The following is a 20,235-nucleotide window of genomic DNA, read 5'->3' as shown; positions in this document are numbered from 1 at the left end:
CTAGACTAAAAAAGCCAGCTTTTTTTTAAAGAAGCAAGACAACATCCCACATGACTAACAGGATCATTGTTTCCCATCTGGAAAATTGTAATTGCTTTCCAACACCTTGACAGATTGATGATGGTTATATTTTTGTTTGCTAATCCTAAAATCAAATACCAGGAAAGGAACAGTGGCTTGTGGATGCTGTAAGCTTTTCAGGAGCCAACTGTAGGAACCTCCTCATACCCATATACTGTTGTTTCTGCACACTGTCTTGTTCCTGATCTTGCTGACATCAGTGGAGTTAATTAGTGTTAAGAGTTAAACTTATGGATGCATGTTTGTAGGCCAAAGCATAGGAGTATTGAAAGTAAACCAGTTACTTTGTGTAAGCAGAATGTGTTTGTATTTTTAAATGTTCAAGTATTGGGGTTCCTTTACTTGGAGTTTTAAATGTAAACATCTTTTGCAAATACCTGGGTACCTTACAGCAGGTTTTCAAACAAATTCTCTGACTTGCAACTTTTCTTGTTTTAAATGAAAAGAGGAAGAAAAACCTAATAGCTGCAATTTTTGGTGGAAGCACTGTCTGAATTCAGCACCTTCCTGATTAGTGCTTTTGAGCAATAATGGTTTTGTTCACTCATTCACCTGTTTTCCCAAAATGATTGGATGGTACTTAAAACAAGATGGAACACAACTTTGTAATTATACACTCACTACTCAGTTTTTAGTTGACAATGGGGTGTCTGTAACCAGCTCCATGTAGTCTTCAGACCATAAAAGAGGAAAAAACAATGAGTTAAGAGTTGTACTGAATGAATAGGCCTGGAATTCTGTAAAAGGTACAGGGAGATTTATTCTGATGATGGTATTAATCTACAATAGTGAAAGTTGGATTCTGATACCATATGATGTGTGAATTTCTGTGTTTAAAATGCTTTGATGTGTGTTTAGCCTGGTGTGTATACATTTCTCAAATAATTTTTTCTTTTCCACCAGGGAAGTCGAGACAACATGAGTGTGATATTGATCTGTTTTCCGAATGCACCAAAGGTATCACCAGAGGCGGTGAAAAGAGAGGCAGAGTTGGACAAGTACCTGGAAAGCAGAGTAGAAGGTGGATCATTTAAAAAAAAATAAGTAACTTTGTTTCTAAACAGACCCCTGGCCCCCTTCCCCTTCCAACAACTAAATCCTTAACACATACAGGCTTTTTAATAGACCTTCAGGTGCCATTGGCCATCCTGTGTAGCTCTGAAAAAAGCACTCCTATATCTCCTGACAAAGTTGTGCTATGAAAATGCAGCAGCCTGTAGCCCTGAAAATTATTCAGGATGGCAGAGAATTCATTTATGCTCAGTGTTCTTCCTGAGTCTGTTGACAGTACTAACTTCAGACCAGTGAATTCTGGTTCCTGTTACATGGAGTTAAATGAAATAATCAGAATATCTTACTAAGTGTCTGTGAAGATGGTAATTTGAGTGCCATTTTTCCATATAGTTAAGTACAAATCAGTTAGCTGTAATATTTTATTATCCAGTAATAGTAGGTTTACAACTTGATTACTGTAATCTTTAAGCACCTGCTTACATACTTACTTATTTGAAAGTACGTCAGAAATTTGTCAAAGCTAATCTTTAAGCATTCATGACAAACAAAAGCTGGGAACTCATCTTACTCTCATAGTACCTTAAAAATTTTTCTTTAAATTTGTATTTTAGGAGTTCTTAAACTTTAAATTGAAACTGTGATTCTGGGGCTTTTTGGAACACATAAGATATTCAAAATCAATTTGAATATTTTCTGATGAAAACTGCATTTATAGTGCCTTTTGATATTTAAAACCAACTACAGCTTGGAGTTTGTTTCTGAAATCTAAGACATGCTGTATGCATTATTTGCATAGGTTAAGTCTATTTTTGAAGTGGACTCCTCTATATGTTACAAGTCTAGTTATGTGTGTGTGTACTCCCAAGAATCCTTAACAGCACACAGGGCACGATAGGCAGAGTTCTCCACATCTACAGTAGCAGTGATTAGTAAGTTAGAGGAGTACATGATGCACTTTTTCCCTCCTTAACTTGCATGAAGGTAACACAGTGCAGCTCCAGAAATTTCACAGAGAACTTGCCTGCATGGGAATTGTGGGCTCAGACAAATCCACGTGCAGTTTTTAAAGCACTTACAACCTGTGTAGGTGCTCCTGCAGAAAGTACCACATTTTTCAGAGGCCTCGCTCGCCAGCTCTCAGCAAACTGCATCTGTTCTGCCCCTGAACAAATGGCCAGGCAGACATTTCTGTGTTTTAATCTCTACACTTGCCTGAGAGGAGAGGTTGGTGCGCAGTCAGTGCTGGTGTGAATCTCCCTGACAGCGTGGCAGGAGTATCCCAGTGCAGTCACAGCGCGGAGGGAAGTGTCAGATGGCTCCCCCCGTGCAGAGCAGGTTTGCACCAGGCGTGTGAGGAGCTCGCTGTGTGTGCCCACCCACAGATTGGGTGAAGAACAAGTGTGCTGTACATTCACACATTGATTCACAGCGTGGTAACTCTCCTTATCTGGGCAAGTACTGCTTTCTTATCTTAGATATTGTGTCTGAGTTCAGACAAACCCGTGACCTAGAATATAAAAATATGGTGAAGCCAAGGCTGCTTCTTCAGCTGGCCTCATCGTACCCCAGGAACATTACAGTGAGGAAAGCTGGCATTTTTGTACAGCTGCTTCATTTTATAAAGGAAGAGCCTAAACACTGGACCTGCATGTGATTATGGTACATACAAGGAATTTGGCTGCTGGTACTTTGCATTTATACAAATAGGAAATTTGCAGGAATGAGCAAAGTGTGATAATTGCATAGAGGCAAAAGGATTCTGTATGTAGTTAAAAAGCACTTTAATACTAATTTAATGGGATGATGTCTGAACAACTTGAGGAAATATATTGTACTTCCCCTCAAGGGTCTTTGCTTAATTTTTAGAGTTATCCTCAATCTTTTGTCTATTGTTGCACAAAAATATTATTTAAATTAATGAATGTTTAGTAAACACTACTCAACCTAGCAGTGATTTGTATCAGCTGTTTGCAGAATTTGGCCTTTTAAGACTTATGCATGAGGAAGGTGAAAGGCCTGAACTGAAGCAGAATTTCAAGAACAGGAGTTGATAACTTTAATATATTTAACTTAATTCCTGTGCCACTGCATTGATTCTGAAGTAAATGCCTTATTGACTAGTAAGGTAGGACTGCTGCAGCATCTGAAACTATACACTACAGTGAATAATCTTGCTCTTAGGATACTATAAGAGTGGCAGTGCTTAATTTTAAAAGTCTGATTTTTGGCTGAAGGAACTAAAAAATATAAAGAGTACTTTTAGAATGAACTTACTAATCTGTAATACCAATTTAATACGAATTTAATTTATAATTCATTAGAATGGAAACTTGGTCAAAATGCATATTATGTATTTTTATGCACTTCAGTACTCAGTGAAGTCCAACAAGTAATGAGAGTCGATCCTTTCTAATGTGCATTTTTTCTGGTTGTATTTTTGTCCCCTTGGCCCAGAATATACCTTTATACTGTTAAAAACTAGTGCAAATTTTAATAGGATTTAATAATGATGGTCATCTTGAATAAGGAGAGATGATTCAGATTTTAAAAAATGTAGAAACTTTTCTACTTACCATGTCACTTAAGACTCTCCTGATGTGTTTGTGGTCCAGATTTGTAGCTGCAGCAAATAATGGAAGAAGCAGCAAGTGTGGAGAAGCATTCTTGTGCCATTACTTGCAATAAATCAATGTTACTCCTAAAGTATCATGTGAACTTCATGGTAGAAGTAATCAGTCATTCCAAAATGTGTTGCTATTATTTGCAGTAATATGTGTTATTGATGTGTTGACTCTAAAAAGAAACTTGTCTAAGCTTTTTTTTTTTTTTCTCATTTTTTTTTTACATAAAACCATTCCCCAATAGATAATCCCTGCAATATTTATACCTATGTAGAGATAAATAATTTTAAGTTAGCTTTTATATGTTCCTTCCCTAATTTTCACATAAACAAAGTTCTGGCTTTTTCTTAAACTTTGTATGGAATTCCCATTTTTGAATCCTTTATTTTAGGGTTGTAAGTACATTTTTCCAGTACTTGATGCCATGAAAATGTGTAGAAGGTTTAAAAGTAAATTGAAGACTGGGGGGAGGGTTAAAGGTGTATTGAAACAAGAATAATTCCAATAAATTAAACACAGCTAGCAGACCGACTCCATTTGTTGTGTCTTCAGTGTTCATTCAGTCTGTATCTATAGTTTTATCAAAATATAAATGTATTCATTTAGTGGAGACTGTATGTTAAATGTACTGCAGTTACAGGTTGTGAAACTGTGTAGTATAGGTCAACGATAAATTCCTTATTTTTGTACAGCAGAACTTTAGCCACTAGCACAATGTAGCATATTCTAGATGTTCAAAATTGCACAATAAAGGAACTTGGCAAACCAAATCTGAGATCTTGGCTTCTTATTCAGATTTAAGATTCATAGATTATTCCTTTGCTAAATGTTAGATGGTAAAATGAACTTTGGCTGTAGATTTTGAGGAAATGGCAAGTTCTTGAGGTCTCTGGTGTGTGGTGTCCTGTATTTAAAATTTAGGTTTTTCAAGTAAACAGCTTAAAGCTTTGTGCTACAGAGTTTGATGCTGGTTGAGGACTAGGCAGTGTTTCCACTATACCTTGCAAATAATTTACACAGCCTGACTTCAAAACAGAGCTGATGGTTTTTGTAAACACACACAGCCCTGAAAAAACATTACATTCACAAAAAGTAATTCACAATCATGGTTTATTAGGTTTTGTTTTGTTTTAACTAAAAAGGACTGGATACATGTTGGTTTTAAAAGCTTTCAATGTGCTTTATCTCACAAATTATAAAATGGAAACTCGGTATGTTCTTCTGGAATTTAGGGCAAAATCTTGAATGCTTGAGTATTTTTCAAAAGCGGTACTGATGAATTCCAACTACTTTCAAACTGTGTAAATGCTTTCTTACATGAAGAGTAAGTGTGCATGTACATACATGCATGTATAGATGTGCACATATGTACATTATTGTATGCATGTTGCAGTATTCACTTGATATTGAACAGCACCAGATCTTAATAATTCATGTGGTTTGCAATTTCTGAGAGCTCATGGTTATAAAGAAATGAATGAGATGCATTTTTTAAAATGTTCTTCTTTAAACTTCATAAAATCACTGTTTAAAGAGGTACTCTTCAGGGGTGGTATGGTCTAAAATGTCTTGAATTCAAATAAAATTGTGTGCTTTTGACTTGAGGAGAAAAGTGAAAAAAGCAAACACAAAAAAAGAACCCCAAAAACAAAACAACAAACAAGCAAAAAACCAAAACCAACCAGGCCTAAGAATAAAGAATGAATGTCTTGGCAAACATGGCTGTGGCTAAAATACAGATCAGATTCTCTTTACCCAGAAACTGAAGTGGATCAGCTTTAAGCTTCTTCCCTGTATTTAAATAACCTCCTGAGTTGAGAATGAAACTGTCAATTAGATATTATGTCCTGGCTTTTAATTTATGTATAATCTTAAAATTTGCATGTTGCTGTAATACAGTGAGGTACAAGTAGTGGTTAATACACATACAGCCATGGGAATTACTTCTGACATGTCTAACCTTTTATTTCTTGAAAATACTGTGTTTTCTGTGATGGCAATAATATTTTACCTGTGTTGCAGCGATAAAGCTGATGTTAATATCTGCCCTATGCCTTGGGCATACTGAGGGAAGATATTACATCTTCTATCTAATGTATAGCAGGAAAGCCATTAAAGATTTTTTTCCCCACTATTACTAGGTAGTTATGTATTTCTAAAGCAAATTCAGCATGTTAACAGCAGTAAATCTGTCAAATCTGTTACAGGTTTTTCTTTATGGAATCAAAGTTAACAATTACCATGTTGAGTATGGTCTGTTGCTTTAATTTTTTTTTTTTTTTTTAATGTTAAGCTGCCTTTTTATAAAACTGAGTGTTTCAATCTTTTTAAGTTAAATTTGGACTGCACTTACAAAAAAAGTACTTCTGATTCCCAGAGATCATAAAGAAGCAGGGTGAAGGAGTGCCAGACTTAGTCCACGTGATGCGTACGTTAGCAACTGAGAGCATCCCAAACCTCCCGCCGGGGGGGGAGTTGGCAAGCAAGTGAGTTCACATCAGTGTACATGTGGGGTTTGATTTAAATCACATTTTAACTGCAAGGCCACTCTTAAAAGTTGGGGGGCAGGGAGGGAGGAAGGGCACAGGACAAAAGGTGATGATCTGTTCTCCAGTTTTTATTGCTCGGTTGTTCTGGATGAAAAGGACAAGCCTAAGAATGGAGTTGACTGTGAATCATTGCAAAAATGTCAAACTGTAGTTTTGGGAAGGAATGAGGGGTTTTTAAGGGTGGCCTGAGTGTGTTTTTTGCAATTAACTGGGGTTTCTGAGGGGGGGTGTTACATTTGAAGATGTGAAAATCATGCTCTGACTTTAATTACTTGGGTTGAAGTACAATATACTTTCAACAAGAAGTGGTATGCATAAAATGTTTTGCTTGGCAGCTTTCTTTTCTTGTCTGTAGCCATGATGTAATTGCTTGAAAATTTGCTTATGTTCCTCTCTGTTTGTGACAAATCTGAAAGCGAGATAGAAATCTATCAAAAAAGAAAAGTGGGAAGTTAAATTTGTAGCTTTATATAGCTGACTTTGTCCTTGAAGGGCTCAGTAGTGATGCTCAGTGGTTTCTCAAATATTCATTCTTTAAGGAAGCAATGTGCTCAGCTTGTTTGCATCCCAAACCAAGTGCTTTTTGGTTTGAAAGGTTCTTCATGAGCCTGTGCTGTGTTAAAATGGATTTGGCATATATAATAGAGAGTATTTTTGACCTTTCAGAGTGTGATTTTTATATTGTTACACCAAAACATCAGGACTTTAGGCACATAATTGAAAAAACTATAAATTAATAAACGGAATAAATGATAAAAGTGAAAACTGTAAAGATGGCTTCTAGAAAACAATATTGTTCCTGTAGGAACTGTTTGACTAGGAGAAGAGATGGCAATTTAAAGTATAATAGCATTTATGTAGGATGGGCTGCTGTAGTGTTGAAGTATGAGTGAGTCAGTTACTCATGAAATGCAGCATACAAATTGATTTTTCTTAATCTCCTTTGGCTAGAAGTAGCATCAAGGTTGTGCAGAAATGCTGAAGTGATGCGACTTCAGTGGAATTTTGTGGCTCAGTGATGCTAGTTTGAATAGGGGCTTGGAGAAATACTGATTTAATTGGTTGTTGATGTAACTTAAAGCACTATTGCTAATTTGGAAGGAAAAAAATGCTTTCCAAGAAACCTGCCTGTACTTAGAATCAAAGATACCTATTTCTTGAAAGATGTGGGAAACTTTCCAATCCATATATTCAATGTATTTTGTGTGTAATTGCTTGATTTTATTGCTTTAAATCCAGCTTCATCTTTCTTGCCCAATAATCATTCACTATGATTTTTATACGTGGTAGTTCATGACTCTTCTGTGATGCAGGATGGTTACAAAGCTTGTCATCTGCTTTTTTTTCTTCTCTTGCACTCCTTTGTGATTGCTCTGCATGTGTTCATCAGCACTTTAAAGGTTGTTCTTTGAATTTTGTTTTGTATCGCAGTCTGCTACTTTCATCTTATTTGGTTCTGCAGAATGGGATCCAAAAGAAAGTTGCATTTAAAGTCCAATCTGTAATTTCTGGTTTTTTCTCCCCTCTTTTGTTTCTGTTCTCCCTCCAAAGTTTTTTCCTTATATACTGGGAAAATCAAAGGCAGCTTCTTCCTTCAGCCTCACATTTGGCTGTGTTTTGTTTTGGTTGTTTTGGGTTTTTTTTTATTACCACTTTCCAAGTGTTTTTTTTGACTTTCAGTTTTTCACCCTGTGTTAAAAGAAATAAATAAAAGTCATGGTGCTCATTTGCATGTTGATTGCAAATATTGTATTCATATTTTATCAGTTTATTTCTCATCAGTGTTAGAAAAGTCAAGAATCTCAGAAATTAAGGTTAATTTCAAGCCATCTTAAATATGCTAAACATGGGCCTTTTTAAAAGGAGGTAGCTGTCAAAATGCTTGAATTAATTTTTTGATATTTTTTTACCAGACAAAATTTATCTCAATCTGAAGATACAATACACAAAACTGCAATTTGCATTTTAATTTTTTGAGAAAATATTGCAGGAGAGTATTGGGCATGTCACTGTAGAAGAGCACTGTTCTAGAAGTATGTTCTTCATGGTTGCACATGAAAAGTTACATTTTTATGTAACACAAACAAAAATGTACTTCAGAATGTAATTTTTGTGTGTCCAGGAACTGTTCCCCTATGGAAGTAATACTTAATATATGCCATAATACATGAGGCACTACTGCAGTGGGTTTTGGGCACACAAATGACCAGGACATTCTATGTCCACTGAGGTTTCTGCTACCCTCTTTCAAAGTGAGGAACCTGACTGTCAGATTGTGCCCTTCTCCTGCTGAACTCTGAGGGATATTCAGCCTTGTTTGTCTTGAGCCTAAAGGTTTTAAAAAGATATGCAATGTTTAAAGACACTTAGTGCTAACTTGCAATAAACATGGTTCTGTGAATTTGGCATCTTCTATAGTTTGCATTTAAATTAAAATTGGGAATTTGACTTGGGGGAAAAAAAAAAAGAACACAGCCTTAAAATCTTGTGGGTTTTTTTTTTGTTTTTTTTTGTGCTCTAGGCGGAGTGTAATTGAAGCTGTGTATAACAGACTGAACCCCTACAGGAACGATGATGCTGTGAGTATCTTTTCTCTTACATTCTCTTTCCCCCCACCCCAATTATTTTAGCTGTTTTGTAAAGAAGGATATTGCAAATTCCTGTTAAAGACCCCTTCCCCCAAGGAAGGAATAACACTGCTGTGCTCTTTGGACTGTGTTTTGTAATTGTTTTCTGCTGCCTTCTGTGCATCATCATCTCAAAACTCCAGTAGGGTTGATTCATTTGTCCGCTGGAATTTCATTATTTCAATCCTGCTTGGGTTTCTAAGTGCTGCCAAATGGTGGAAAGAGTCATGGGGGGCTTTTTTCCCCCTTTCTTTATAGAAGACATTTTTCTCTAAATATCAAGAAGAAAAATGCTATATCTAAAGATTAAACAGATGTGTTAAGAATATATTAGTTTACCACATGGACTGTGTAAACACTTAAAATTGTTAAGCATAGAGCATCTTACAGCAAGCAAACAAAACCCAGATTTTGGGTTCTTACATGTCAGTGCTGAGAGGGACATAAATCCACTGTCAAGATGTGGGGAGAGAAAAACCAGACAGGGAACATGACCATGATTCCAGTGGCAGTTTGATCACCAGAAATAACATTCTGTCACTGAAAGTTCAATATCTCACGGAGCTGTTGAACTGATCCTTTAACTACCAGCAGAAATTACTTACATGCTTGGATGTGACACAAGCAAAATGCAGCCAGACATAAAGATTTTGTGTTGGCTTTACAACTGTGCAATAGTTTTATTTGGCAGCCTTTGTTCTGTTTTTAGCATAAAAATTCCTAAATAGGGGCTGAAAGAGGATGCTTTACCTTCAAAATATATTCTGTAGTATGTTGCTGTTCTACAAATGTACAGTACACAAACTTTGTGATCGTGTTGGCAACTGGGATACAGAAATTTGCATATGGAATAGTTGGCAAGCAGCTCCTGCATTTTTACTCATGCTGCTTTTATTCTTCATTCTTGAAACAACCATTTTGTTCTTTCATATTATTGCTCTCCTTTGCTACTTCTGGTCTTGAAGGAAAAGCTGGAGGTGGTACTTTTGCAAAGGGCAATTTCAGTTTGTGTTTTTTTAACTACACCTCCGTGCCAACTGTTCCTTTCTGGTTTGTAATGGATTCTGTGTGCAAGCTTGAATGAAGGGTGCAGAACTTAAGTGCTAAGAAATTAGCATGTGTGGCATTGGTAGAGACTTAATTATCCTCTTTCTCTCCAAGGAGTCACTAAGGCAGTGCTTTTGAAGAGGAGTAACATTTCTACCTCCTGCAGCCTCAGTAATGATGGGGAGGTGTAGCTGTGGAAGCACCAGGATGTGCTGTTGTAAAAGCCCATCCTGCCCCTTAATTACTTAGGGAAAAGGAGCAGGTGATGCTGAAACCACCAAAGGTGGTGCGCAGGGGCAGTTTGCCCTGATTCCTGTGCTGCTGATTCAGCTGTTACTTCAGCTGCAGAGCTGTGGCCCCACTTGCTCATGGTTAACCTGTGAGCCCACCTGATGATGCTGATAGAGAAAGCTGGATATAGAGCAGTCTAAGCAAGGGGAAAGGAAACAGGCCTGATACGAAGGCAAATGGATTGAAAAACACTTGGTAAAATTAAATATTGATTAAACATTTGTTAGGCTTGTGGTAATTATACAAAATCTGCTGTTGCCTGTGGGCCTACATGGAATGAATTTTTGGGATATTCAGGTATTGGATAGTTTGAAATACCAAGTAATGTGGCCATACACTATGATTTGGAGCACAGCATGTCTCTGCTTTCAGTATTTATTTTTTTTGTTATATACATTTATTTTTTTCCCCTTGCAGTTTTATTACCATCCAAAATTACAATTTTCTTCAGTTGCCTGAACTACTCTTTTGTAACCTTAAATTAAAAGTGTTAAAATAGCTCTGAGTTATAACAGGGTGTCAGTTGATGTCTGTATCTTCCCATGCAGCGAGGGAGGGTTGAGAACACAAAAGATGATAATGGTGATAACACATGGCATGAGCACATCCTGCTCTTTTCTCACACCTGTGAGCTGAGTGTATCCATTTTGTGTTACTTCTGACTGCTCAGGAAACAGCTAGAAAGGCTCTGGAAATGCTTTTGAGTAACATTCCTAGGATCTTATTTTCAGGATTGATGAAACACTTGGTCATATTTTGGAATTTCTTGGTTCTAATATTTAATTAGTTAAGAATATGTGGGGTTTAGTTACTTTTTAAAAGCTGTTTCTGAAATGGGAGAGAAAAGAGACTCCTGAAATGATTTAAGTCTTTACCCTTTTCAGTCTGGATTATCCAGAAATTGCCACAAGGATGGGCACTCCAGACTTTAAAGGGTTCCTTCTTTTTTCTTTAAGGATTCTGCCTCAACTGATGATATGTGGTAAAACTACTCATCTAGCTGTGGAATACACGTTTCATCCTGCAAATGAAAGTGCAGCCCAACCTCAGTGACCCTTCTTAACATCCATCCTCAACCTTAATTAAAGAAGGGAATATGATGTGTTGGTGGGAGTGACTACAGCAGTACGACATCTAGCCCAGGAACTGATCTTTTTTTGTAAAACAGACTTCTGTAAACGTGATTTCAAACCATAAATTCATGTTGTAAATCAGACTCCAGCAATTTATGTTGTATGATTTTGTTTTTGTAAAGTGCAATTGTCTTTGTACAAAATGCTCATATTTAATTATGAACCGCTTTAAATCACTATAAAGGTTAGAAGAAATGTTTTGGCTTGTGTGATGCAACAATATATATCCCTTTTAAAAATCATGTTGTGGTTTTGGATTGCAAGGAGCAGCAGCCTAGCCAGCTAGGTGCTCAAGAGGTGCACAAAACTGTTAAAGATAACTTTTTGGTTCATATGAAAGCTGAACTCATGGGCAACCTACCAGAAATTAGAGTGTGTGAATTTCTCTTGGCAATGGAAAAATAACATAGGAATAGTGCACATTCTTCAACAAACATATATCGTTTTCTTGGATGCACTCCTGCTCTCACATTGAGTCGAAGGGATTTGTGATTTTGAGTTCAGTGGGAGTTAAATCATGCCCTGTTAACAGTATTCTGTTCATAGATGTACCAATCCTGGGATTTGAACACCTTGGTTCTTTGCACCTCTTTTTTCATTAGCCCTTACCTGAAACTTCTAATCACTGAGCATGAAGACAACTTTCTACATAAAGTAGGAGTCTGCAGCATTTTTACAATCCTGATTGGCTGGGTCTGCTGCTGTTCCAAGAAAAATACTCTGAATTCCATTTTATCAATAAAGCTTGATTTAACAAACAAGACATTTACCCATAAATGTGTAATTCCTTCTTTTCCTGCCTTTTAAAATGTCAGTGCCATTGTAAATGATATTTTACTTGTGGAAAAATATTTTTCTTAATTGGTAGCCCATTTTTAAAATGGGAAGGATTTTGATTATTGCCCAAGACATAGCCATATGCTAGAGGATGATGTGGGATTAATCCGTTACCCTATTTTTTACAAATGTGGGTTTTTTCAGGCTTTTTGGTGTTGGTTTTTTGGGTTTTTTCCCCTCCCTACTGAAGATGTGCATTGGTTTGAATTTGCCTACTGTTTGATAAAAATACATTTGTCAAAGCCTGACAATCTTTAACATTTTATGGTGTGTGTTTTTAATTGACCCACTTAGAATGAGAGACTAGTGGTTAAACAGTACTTGTGATTTGAGGTATAGCATGTTGACAATATTTAACTGTTTGTTGTTTAAAATTCTAATTTAAAATTTTATAAAATAATAAACTAATTTGATTTAAGCTTAGCTTTCTCCCATTGAGCATACGAAAATTAAGTTTTCAAGTCAGTCGTGTTTGCAAAACTGCTGTTTTGTGCACCTTGTATTGTCTTTTTGGTTGAGAATATTGTATTTAATATGTAGTTTACTCATTTAGTAGGCAGATTCCTCAAAAGGAAAATCAGTAAAACAAGTAGATTGTAACATTTACTGCAGTTAAACAGAATCAGAACTTGGTGTATAATTACTTTTTGATAGGAAAATGTAGTACAATGCATTTTGCTATATTTGTCTTTCCCTAACTTTGACATATACATATTTGTATATATAGCCTTAAAACTAATGCAGAGTTAGGGAACACTGAACAGTGAAAAAGTAACTTATAGTGTCTTGGAACTAAGTATAGTATATACCAGCAAACTTTTCTTTTATCCCTCTTGTCTATGTGGGGTGCTTAAACGTAACTTCATTGTATTCAGTTTGTAATCTGTTCAAGCATGAATGAAGAAAACATAAGCACTATTTGTATTTATAAATTTATAGCAATTTTTGCTTAAAGAACCAGTTCCTTACCTACCTATGAATAAATGCTTAAAATGTCTAATTTTGTTGTAGAGTGCAAAACTATAATGATGTTAAGTTATAGCTTCACAGGCACCTAATTAATGAGCATATTTAATAATACATGGCGTATTAGTGCAAAAAGCTAAACTTAATTTAGGACTAGGCAGATTAAGTTCTGTCCTTTTTTTCATAGAGACTAAAGTTTAGTTTTGGAAACCGCAAAACCTTGAACTGGACTGTGGAACCTTTGAGTTTTAAACTTTAAAAATCGGAAGCAAAACTGTGGTGTGAAAAGCCATACTTCAAACCATAATCACTTAAACTGTCTCAGTGACAAAGGAGATTTTTGAAGCCTCTTCTGATGAGGTCTCCTTAAGGTTAGAAAGAAAATAATTCTGCTGTTGCTACAGGTGATGTGAGTAGGTTTGAGGGTAGTGGCAGAAAGCCCGTTTCAGGCCTTTCTCTCTCCCGCCTACATTCAGCGTTTTGATGAGCTCAGAGCACTGAATTCTGATGTATGCATAAACACTGCCATTTTAGATACAGACTTTGATTACAGAATAAACGAGTTAAGTATATAAAGCATCCTAGAAAAGAGGCAAGCTGTACTTTTTTCACTGCTCTGAAAAGAAAAAGGCACTTTTGCACCTTTGTGCATCTCCTTCTTGCACCAGAAACTTTTTTTTTTTTTTTTTTCAAATGCTAAAAACATTAGCACCTCAGGGGCAAGGCAGCAATTTTTACTTTGAAATATTGTGTGCTATTTATTTCCCTCTTGGAAAAAGATTCCTGTGTGACAAAAATGAAAATTGTGTGATGTTAACAGATGTATTTTTAAATACATGTTCAAATAGGATGGTCCCGATTTGCTTGTTTTCAAAAGGAAATGACATTTGTAAAGCTACTTTGCTTCGTATGCCATGCAACTTTGTTTTCCTTCTACATTTGACAGCTTCACTGGCTACAGTTTCTGTGAGTTTTGTTATAGTCAGATTAAATGTTTCACTGATCGTTCTGGGAGAATACCTGTAACTGCTTTATAGACAACTGTTCCAAATAATTCTCACTAATTCAGCATTGAAAATATGTTCAAGACAGAGGCTTCCAAAATGTGCTGTAAACCAATGTTGGATGAACTAAATGCAGTGGCATTAAGTAGGATCCTAGGTGTGCAAGGCTTTGTAAATCCTTTGTATCTGTAGAGTCCCAGGTACTCGCGCTGGGGCAGAAACAGCCTGAGCCTCTCAGCTGGCCCAGGAGCTGCACCACCATGACCTTGAGGCACGGCCATCATTCAGTTAAACTTGGAGCTGGAGTCAGAATTGGAGAGAGGAATTTCATCAGCTTGTCATTAAACTGCTCTGAACTGCACTCGTAGGTTGTGTCAGCGAGGTGCCTGGTGAATTCCGAGCAGCAGATGAGTCATGGTAGCTCTTACCTTGAGAGTTCCTGCAGGTGCCAAAGCTGATCTTTTCAACATTTACTTGTAGCAAACTGATTTCAATTTCCATTACATTATTTATTGCAGAGCTGGTGCTGTCACTATATAGGCTCATGTTTGAGCCATTTTGCTCAGTTCAAGAGGTGGAAGCTTAAGATCATATAACAAAATTAGGGATCAGTTTTCACTTCAGTTGATTCTCTGATAAGAATCCCACCTTAATTTTATACACTGGGATAGGAGACATTTCCTATTTGTATTCCATTTTTAGTAGTTTATGGTCTAAGGATATGGTTTCATGATCTTACACCAAGACTAAACCATTGCTCCTACTTTTCCCTTACTGCCTTTTTTTGTGCCAGTGCTTGTCCTTACATGCGTGTGCAGTTAGGAGAAAGAAAATAAACTGTCCTCTTGAGCTGGGTAGATTGATAATCCAGCTGTGGGGTGCTGGTGCTAGGGGAAAATGGAGAGTGGGGAGACAGGATTGAGAGCAAAGGAATGGCTGCCCCACCCCTCCTGCCGCAGTTTGGGAAACCACACCCAGATAAATGATGGCCTGTGCAGGGAGCATCAAAGCCTTTGCAGATCTTTCCCCACTTAAACATTTTGCTTTGATAAATGTTTCTTTCCTTTAAACTGGAATCCTCAAACTTCGGTCTCAATGTCTTGTGTTTGAGTTCTGTGCTGACAGCCCTCCTCTGTGTTCGTGTTCTCTAGAGGTTTGGAGTTCTGTCCTGTGGGAGAGACAGCGCGGCTGCCACAATTAGGTTAATGATATGTTACAGCTTACCTTAGTTCAATGTACATCAGGATTTCATCATGCCAAGATGTTCACTTCCATCTCTACCTGCACCTTCTTGAGCTGCTTTTGTGCACAAATTGACTGGGTGTATTTCAACTCCTTGGTATTTAAACTTGGCCGTGTCTGAAAGGGGCTAACCTTTAGGAAAGCAGTGCCCTTTTCCTCATCCTTTGGCAAATACAGTATTTGATACAAACCTGATGTACCTTGCATAGGTTCAGGAACAGCAAAACTGTAGAGCTACAGGGGCTGTACCTGACATTCTTGTGTAGAAAATGAATTGTTACTTGGTGCCAAGCTTCACCAGATATGAAAATAATGTCTCCTAGACAATGAGTGTGGCTCCTTGTTCCTACACCCACCTGTGTCCGAGCTGATCATACCTGAGCCTTTATAGACCAGGTCAGGGTGTAAACTCTCCATCTGGCTGGAGAGGTTTTTTGGCTCTTTAAGTGGTGAAAAGAGGCTCCAGATGTGAATTTCCAGGATGCTGTAGCACAAAAAAAAAAAAAAAAAAAAGAATGTGATTCCTGCTATAAGCTGTAAAAAAGGAGCAGAATTTAAAAGTATCACTCTGTGGCTAAATAATTTTAACTGACCTGTCTGAAATACTGATCAGAGAATCCAGTCTTTAGTGAGCTTTTTCTGTGGAGTGCTTGCACAGTCTGCAGCTTTCTGCAGACCCAGGTGTGCACATATGAAGCACTTTGTGGCCTTATTTTGCCTGATCACATTGCTTTGTAAATGAGGTAGCAGCCACCTGGGCTGTGGCATGTGTTCACAGGAGGTCAGGAAGCTTTAGGAAAACTTGAAGCTTCTCTCTAGTACCATGGACTGCTAAATGCATTCAAGTAGAAAAAAAAAAAAGACATTAAAAGTTGAGTTTACATTGTCTCCCACTGACAATTTGTTTCTAGAAAAATGGCAAATATTCCTGCCATTTACTTAATATGTGAAAAAAATGTTTGGAGCTTTAATCTCCTGATTGTGTCGGAGTTGTTGACCTGTAGTTAGGCTTTGTGCATATTCCTCGTTTTCTCTGTGTTTTTGTTTGGTGTTCCTTTTGGGTAGCAGTAAAACAGATCTTTATTTTCACCATCTCTTGTACACATTCTTCTAAAGTCTTTGCTTCCAGGCTAAGGGAACAGGAGTCATAATGATGTCTTAGGAAAGTGTTTTGGGAGAGGCTTGCTTTAAACGCAATGACCACAAAACCCCCTAACTTTTGCACCACAGAAGTTAGGAAAATGGGCTTATAACTTCAAAAATGCCTTTTATAGAACCAAGAAAATCTGAAAGTGTCAAAACTTGGGTAGAAGTGGAATGACAGGTCATATTTCTAGAGTGGTTTATGCATAGCCTGATTTTTACTCATAACTTGAAGTGATTCCTGCCCAAATGCTTTTTAAAATATCACTAGGCACCTGCTTTCTTCTTTCTACTTTTTTCTTTTTCTTCTTTTTTTTTTTTCCCAAAATGGGTAGAATAAAACCAATGGTCCTTACTACTATGTAACCAGCCATTTATCTGAAGGGTGGGTGCTGTTTCAGGCTGCACCATTTTCCTTTAGGAGCACAACATCTGCACTGCTCAGCTTGCTCAGTAACGTTGAGGCAAAGCTGAAATTCCCTTTTGCCTCCTTGAAGTGTTTGCTCTGAAGAGCTTGGTGGGACTGTGGGGTTTTTACAGGTGGACAGGACTCCCCACCTGTGAGGAGGCCTCTGGAGTTGAAGGAGCTGCCACTGTTACTTATTTTGAAAAAGAAATTTATTAAGAAAAATGAGAAAACAGACTGGCAGGTCCTAAAACAAACATTCAATACTTTTATTCTGTGCCTGTAGACTAAGGTCCAGAGTTTAATTTCCACTGTTACTGAATTCCAGCCACTCTGAGTAGTGCAAATACTGGGTAGCCAATTCCATTTCACTGTTGGGGAAAATTAGGGTCAGGCTTGGGAAAATCAGGCACAAACAACTTTACATCCTGCTGACGTTGATGGAGCTTTTGCTCACAACATACAAATTTTGCATGTGTTGTTGGAGCCTTAACTGTCCCACTTCTTTTGGAATGAAAAACAAATGTAATCTTTTACTCAGTTCAGGTTTTGAAAAAGCTTTTCAAAGCCAAAGAGAAGACAGTGGTAATGTTAAAGCAAAATGTTTGATTAATCTGAGATAATTTCTGAATTCTTTAAATGTCTAAGAATTCTTTTGCTTTGAAAACCTCAGAAGAGCACAGTTCAAAAGGTTTGATCCTTGATGCAGTGCTTTTATCTGCAAATATATGAAATCCAAAACGACATATCCAGGATGGAAAGACAATGAAACACTGAAAATGTAGGAATAAATGTCCTGAATTTGCATAGGATTATATCCATGTCCAGTGATGGACTCCTGCAAGGTTGGAACTAGATAATCTTTAAGGCTCTTCCAACCCAGACTGTTCTGTGGACCATTCTATGAAGGGATCTTTGACAGTGTTTACAGGAGAACTTTTTATTCTTGCTGAGTGATGCCAGACTGAGAAGTCTGCTGCAGTTTGGAATTTCCAGCCTCTGAAATTGGAAGCTGGGTGTTGCACCCCGGAGTCCCCAGTGCTGGGATTGCCGTTACCCCACATTCCGCGGGTTAACGCCCTGCAGCCCGTGGGAATTGGGAGCTGGGGTTTCCCAGCCTGTTCTTGCTGATGACCTTGGGCACCAAAAGTTGTATTTATTAACCTGATCTAACTCTTTGGTGCCAGGAATCCAGTTTTTGGAGTAAGTGCTGGATTATGCAAATATTCTTGGCAAATGCTACCAGGTATTTCACTGCTCAGAAAACTCAATTACTCGTGACCAAGAGTTGATAGGAGACAAAAGCTGAGCTTCTCCCAGCCAGGGAGTGCTGGATATCTGAAAAGTGTGAGCTTTGACTTCCAGGACCAGCTATTATATAAATCTTTATAAGTGAAGATTTTTGGGTTCTAGCATCTGTCTTGTTCCTAAGACCACGTACAAACATGCTGAATTAGAGAGTTTTCCCCCGTCTTCTCACAGAATTGACTCCACACCGTACCATAAGAGTCTTGTTTGTAGTGACATGCTGTGCCTGTCTTTTTAGAAAATTCATGACCTCTTTATATCTATTTTGTGGAAAGTGTAACTTTTTTCATTGATGACCTGTATAAATGTGTGTTACGAATGGAGAGATTTAAGCTTGAAAAGCATGTTTGCAGATTACACAGCTTCATTATGGAATTTATAAATTTAACAGAGTAATATACAAGAGCATAACTATTTTCCTTAAGTAGAATGTATAACAATATATAATAAATTATTCTCCACCTAGTTCACCCACTATTTACAGTTTTACACAATTCAAACTGTGTGTTTACAGAAAGTTCAATAAATGTATATTTTGTACTATGTACAGATTCCTGGTCCCAAAGAAAATGTGTGAACTTAGTTTCTAACTTAACTTTTGAGATTGTACTTATTTTTCTTTTCTTTTTCCTTATTTTTTTTTTATTTTTATTTTTTTTTGGTTTAGAATCAGTTGAACAAACCGCGTTACGCCTGTTGATGGTGGAGGCTTGCATTGGAGTAAACGGGAATTGGAAATATTTCTAATCTACAAAAAGTGATTCCACTAAATAAAACAGGCAATTACATCGTGTGTGTCTATTTGAGTGCGATGCTACACAAACCATCCTCACATCTCTTTTACTGTCCCTGATTTACAAATTTTCCAGGCCTCCTCCTCTTTTCTGGCTCAAGGGAGTTAGATTTAAATTTAAAAAATGAAAGGGCTTATCGTGATCACTTTTAGTTACAATTATAAAACTCCCTCCCTTTTGCTGTTTTTTTCCCTTTCATGTTGAAATTCCAAGATAAAGCTGCATGTGCTTGGCTCCAGCCCCAGCATTCCCCAGGGGCTGCCTGGTCTGGGGCTTTCAAGACAACTAGGGATGGATTAGGATTCCCAGCTTCTGGAATACTACATCACACAGGGGCAAAATAACATTTTATCTTTTGCCCTGATTCCGATTCAGTACTGTAAAATAAAAGCTAGACCTTTGTAATGTAATTTCTAAGAATTAAGGGATGCTAAAGGCTAAAATAAATATGGGTTTAGCCTTTATGATTTGAAGCAAAAATGAGCCTGTATGTAACCAGCTCACATTTGTCATCCATGGAAATCTTTACAGGGAGAGCTGGAAGTATTTTGACATGGACTAAATAAATTAAACCTGGGGATGGGGCAGGAGGAGATTCTGCTGTCACCTGTGACCTGGAGCAAATTTGTCTATTAAAAGAACTTTCAGCCCTATCCCTTTAAGGATTAAAACTCAGAACCACTGAATTGTCTTGCAAAATAAAAGAATATTTTTTGTGGATTAAAAAAATGGAATTGCTATGATAAGATTGACTGTTAGCCCTGGTTCACATTAATGGAGCAGACATTGGAGACAAAATACATCCTTTGTTTTCTAGCTCAGAGTGTATAAAAAGATTGTTTTATCCTATCTAACTGAAAATATGCATTTTTAAGTATTTTTCCTCAAAGCCAAAGAATACTATACCTCTGAATAGCATTGTTGGTTTGTTTAAATGGGTTTTTTCAATCCTGACATGTAATAATAAATTTGAATGCTATCCAAGCTGTTTAGATAGAAATATTAAACCAACTGCAGAAGTTCATTGTGGCTGAATTTCATGAGGCTGCATTTATGTGAGCTGATTTAAAAAGAGGCAGAACCCTGAAACCTGATAAAGTAATTTAACTCATTCCAGTTTTAGTTTTCAGCAATTTTTAAGAATATAAGAGATTATTCTAACAAGTTCTGAA

At 37.1% G+C, this 20,235-nt stretch overlaps 1 protein-coding gene across 6 annotated transcripts in view; it reads left to right on the top strand.

Moving 5' to 3' along the window:
- PPM1A (protein phosphatase, Mg2+/Mn2+ dependent 1A) overlaps positions 1 to 19,062 on the top strand; it is a 34,856-nt gene extending 15,794 nt beyond the window's left edge. The window contains exons 3-6 of one of the 6 annotated variants that reach the window (XM_014249790.2): positions 985 to 1,102; positions 6,094 to 6,202; positions 8,787 to 8,844; positions 18,937 to 19,062. In XM_014249790.2, the coding sequence (XP_014105265.1) occupies positions 985 to 1,102; positions 6,094 to 6,202; positions 8,787 to 8,844; positions 18,937 to 18,969 (318 nt within the window). In that variant the 3' untranslated portion in view covers positions 18,970 to 19,062. Of the gene's footprint in view, positions 1 to 984; positions 1,103 to 6,093; positions 6,203 to 8,786; positions 8,896 to 11,114; positions 12,133 to 18,936 lie in introns of those variants that run through there. The other 5 variants (XM_014249789.2, XM_005520041.3, XM_088058447.1 and 2 more) reach the window with 5 other exon arrangements.
- The last annotated feature ends 1,173 nt before the right edge of the window (positions 19,063 to 20,235 follow it).

The sequence above is a fragment of the Pseudopodoces humilis genome, chromosome 7 (genome assembly GCF_049639895.1).
Source record: "Pseudopodoces humilis isolate 2021_Gansu_Grassland_sample_001 chromosome 7, ASM4963989v1, whole genome shotgun sequence".
Taxonomy (NCBI): Eukaryota; Metazoa; Chordata; class Aves; order Passeriformes; family Paridae; genus Pseudopodoces; species Pseudopodoces humilis.
The sequence above is the reverse complement of the archived record's forward strand: the minus strand, read 5'-3'. Positions and strand labels throughout refer to the sequence as shown.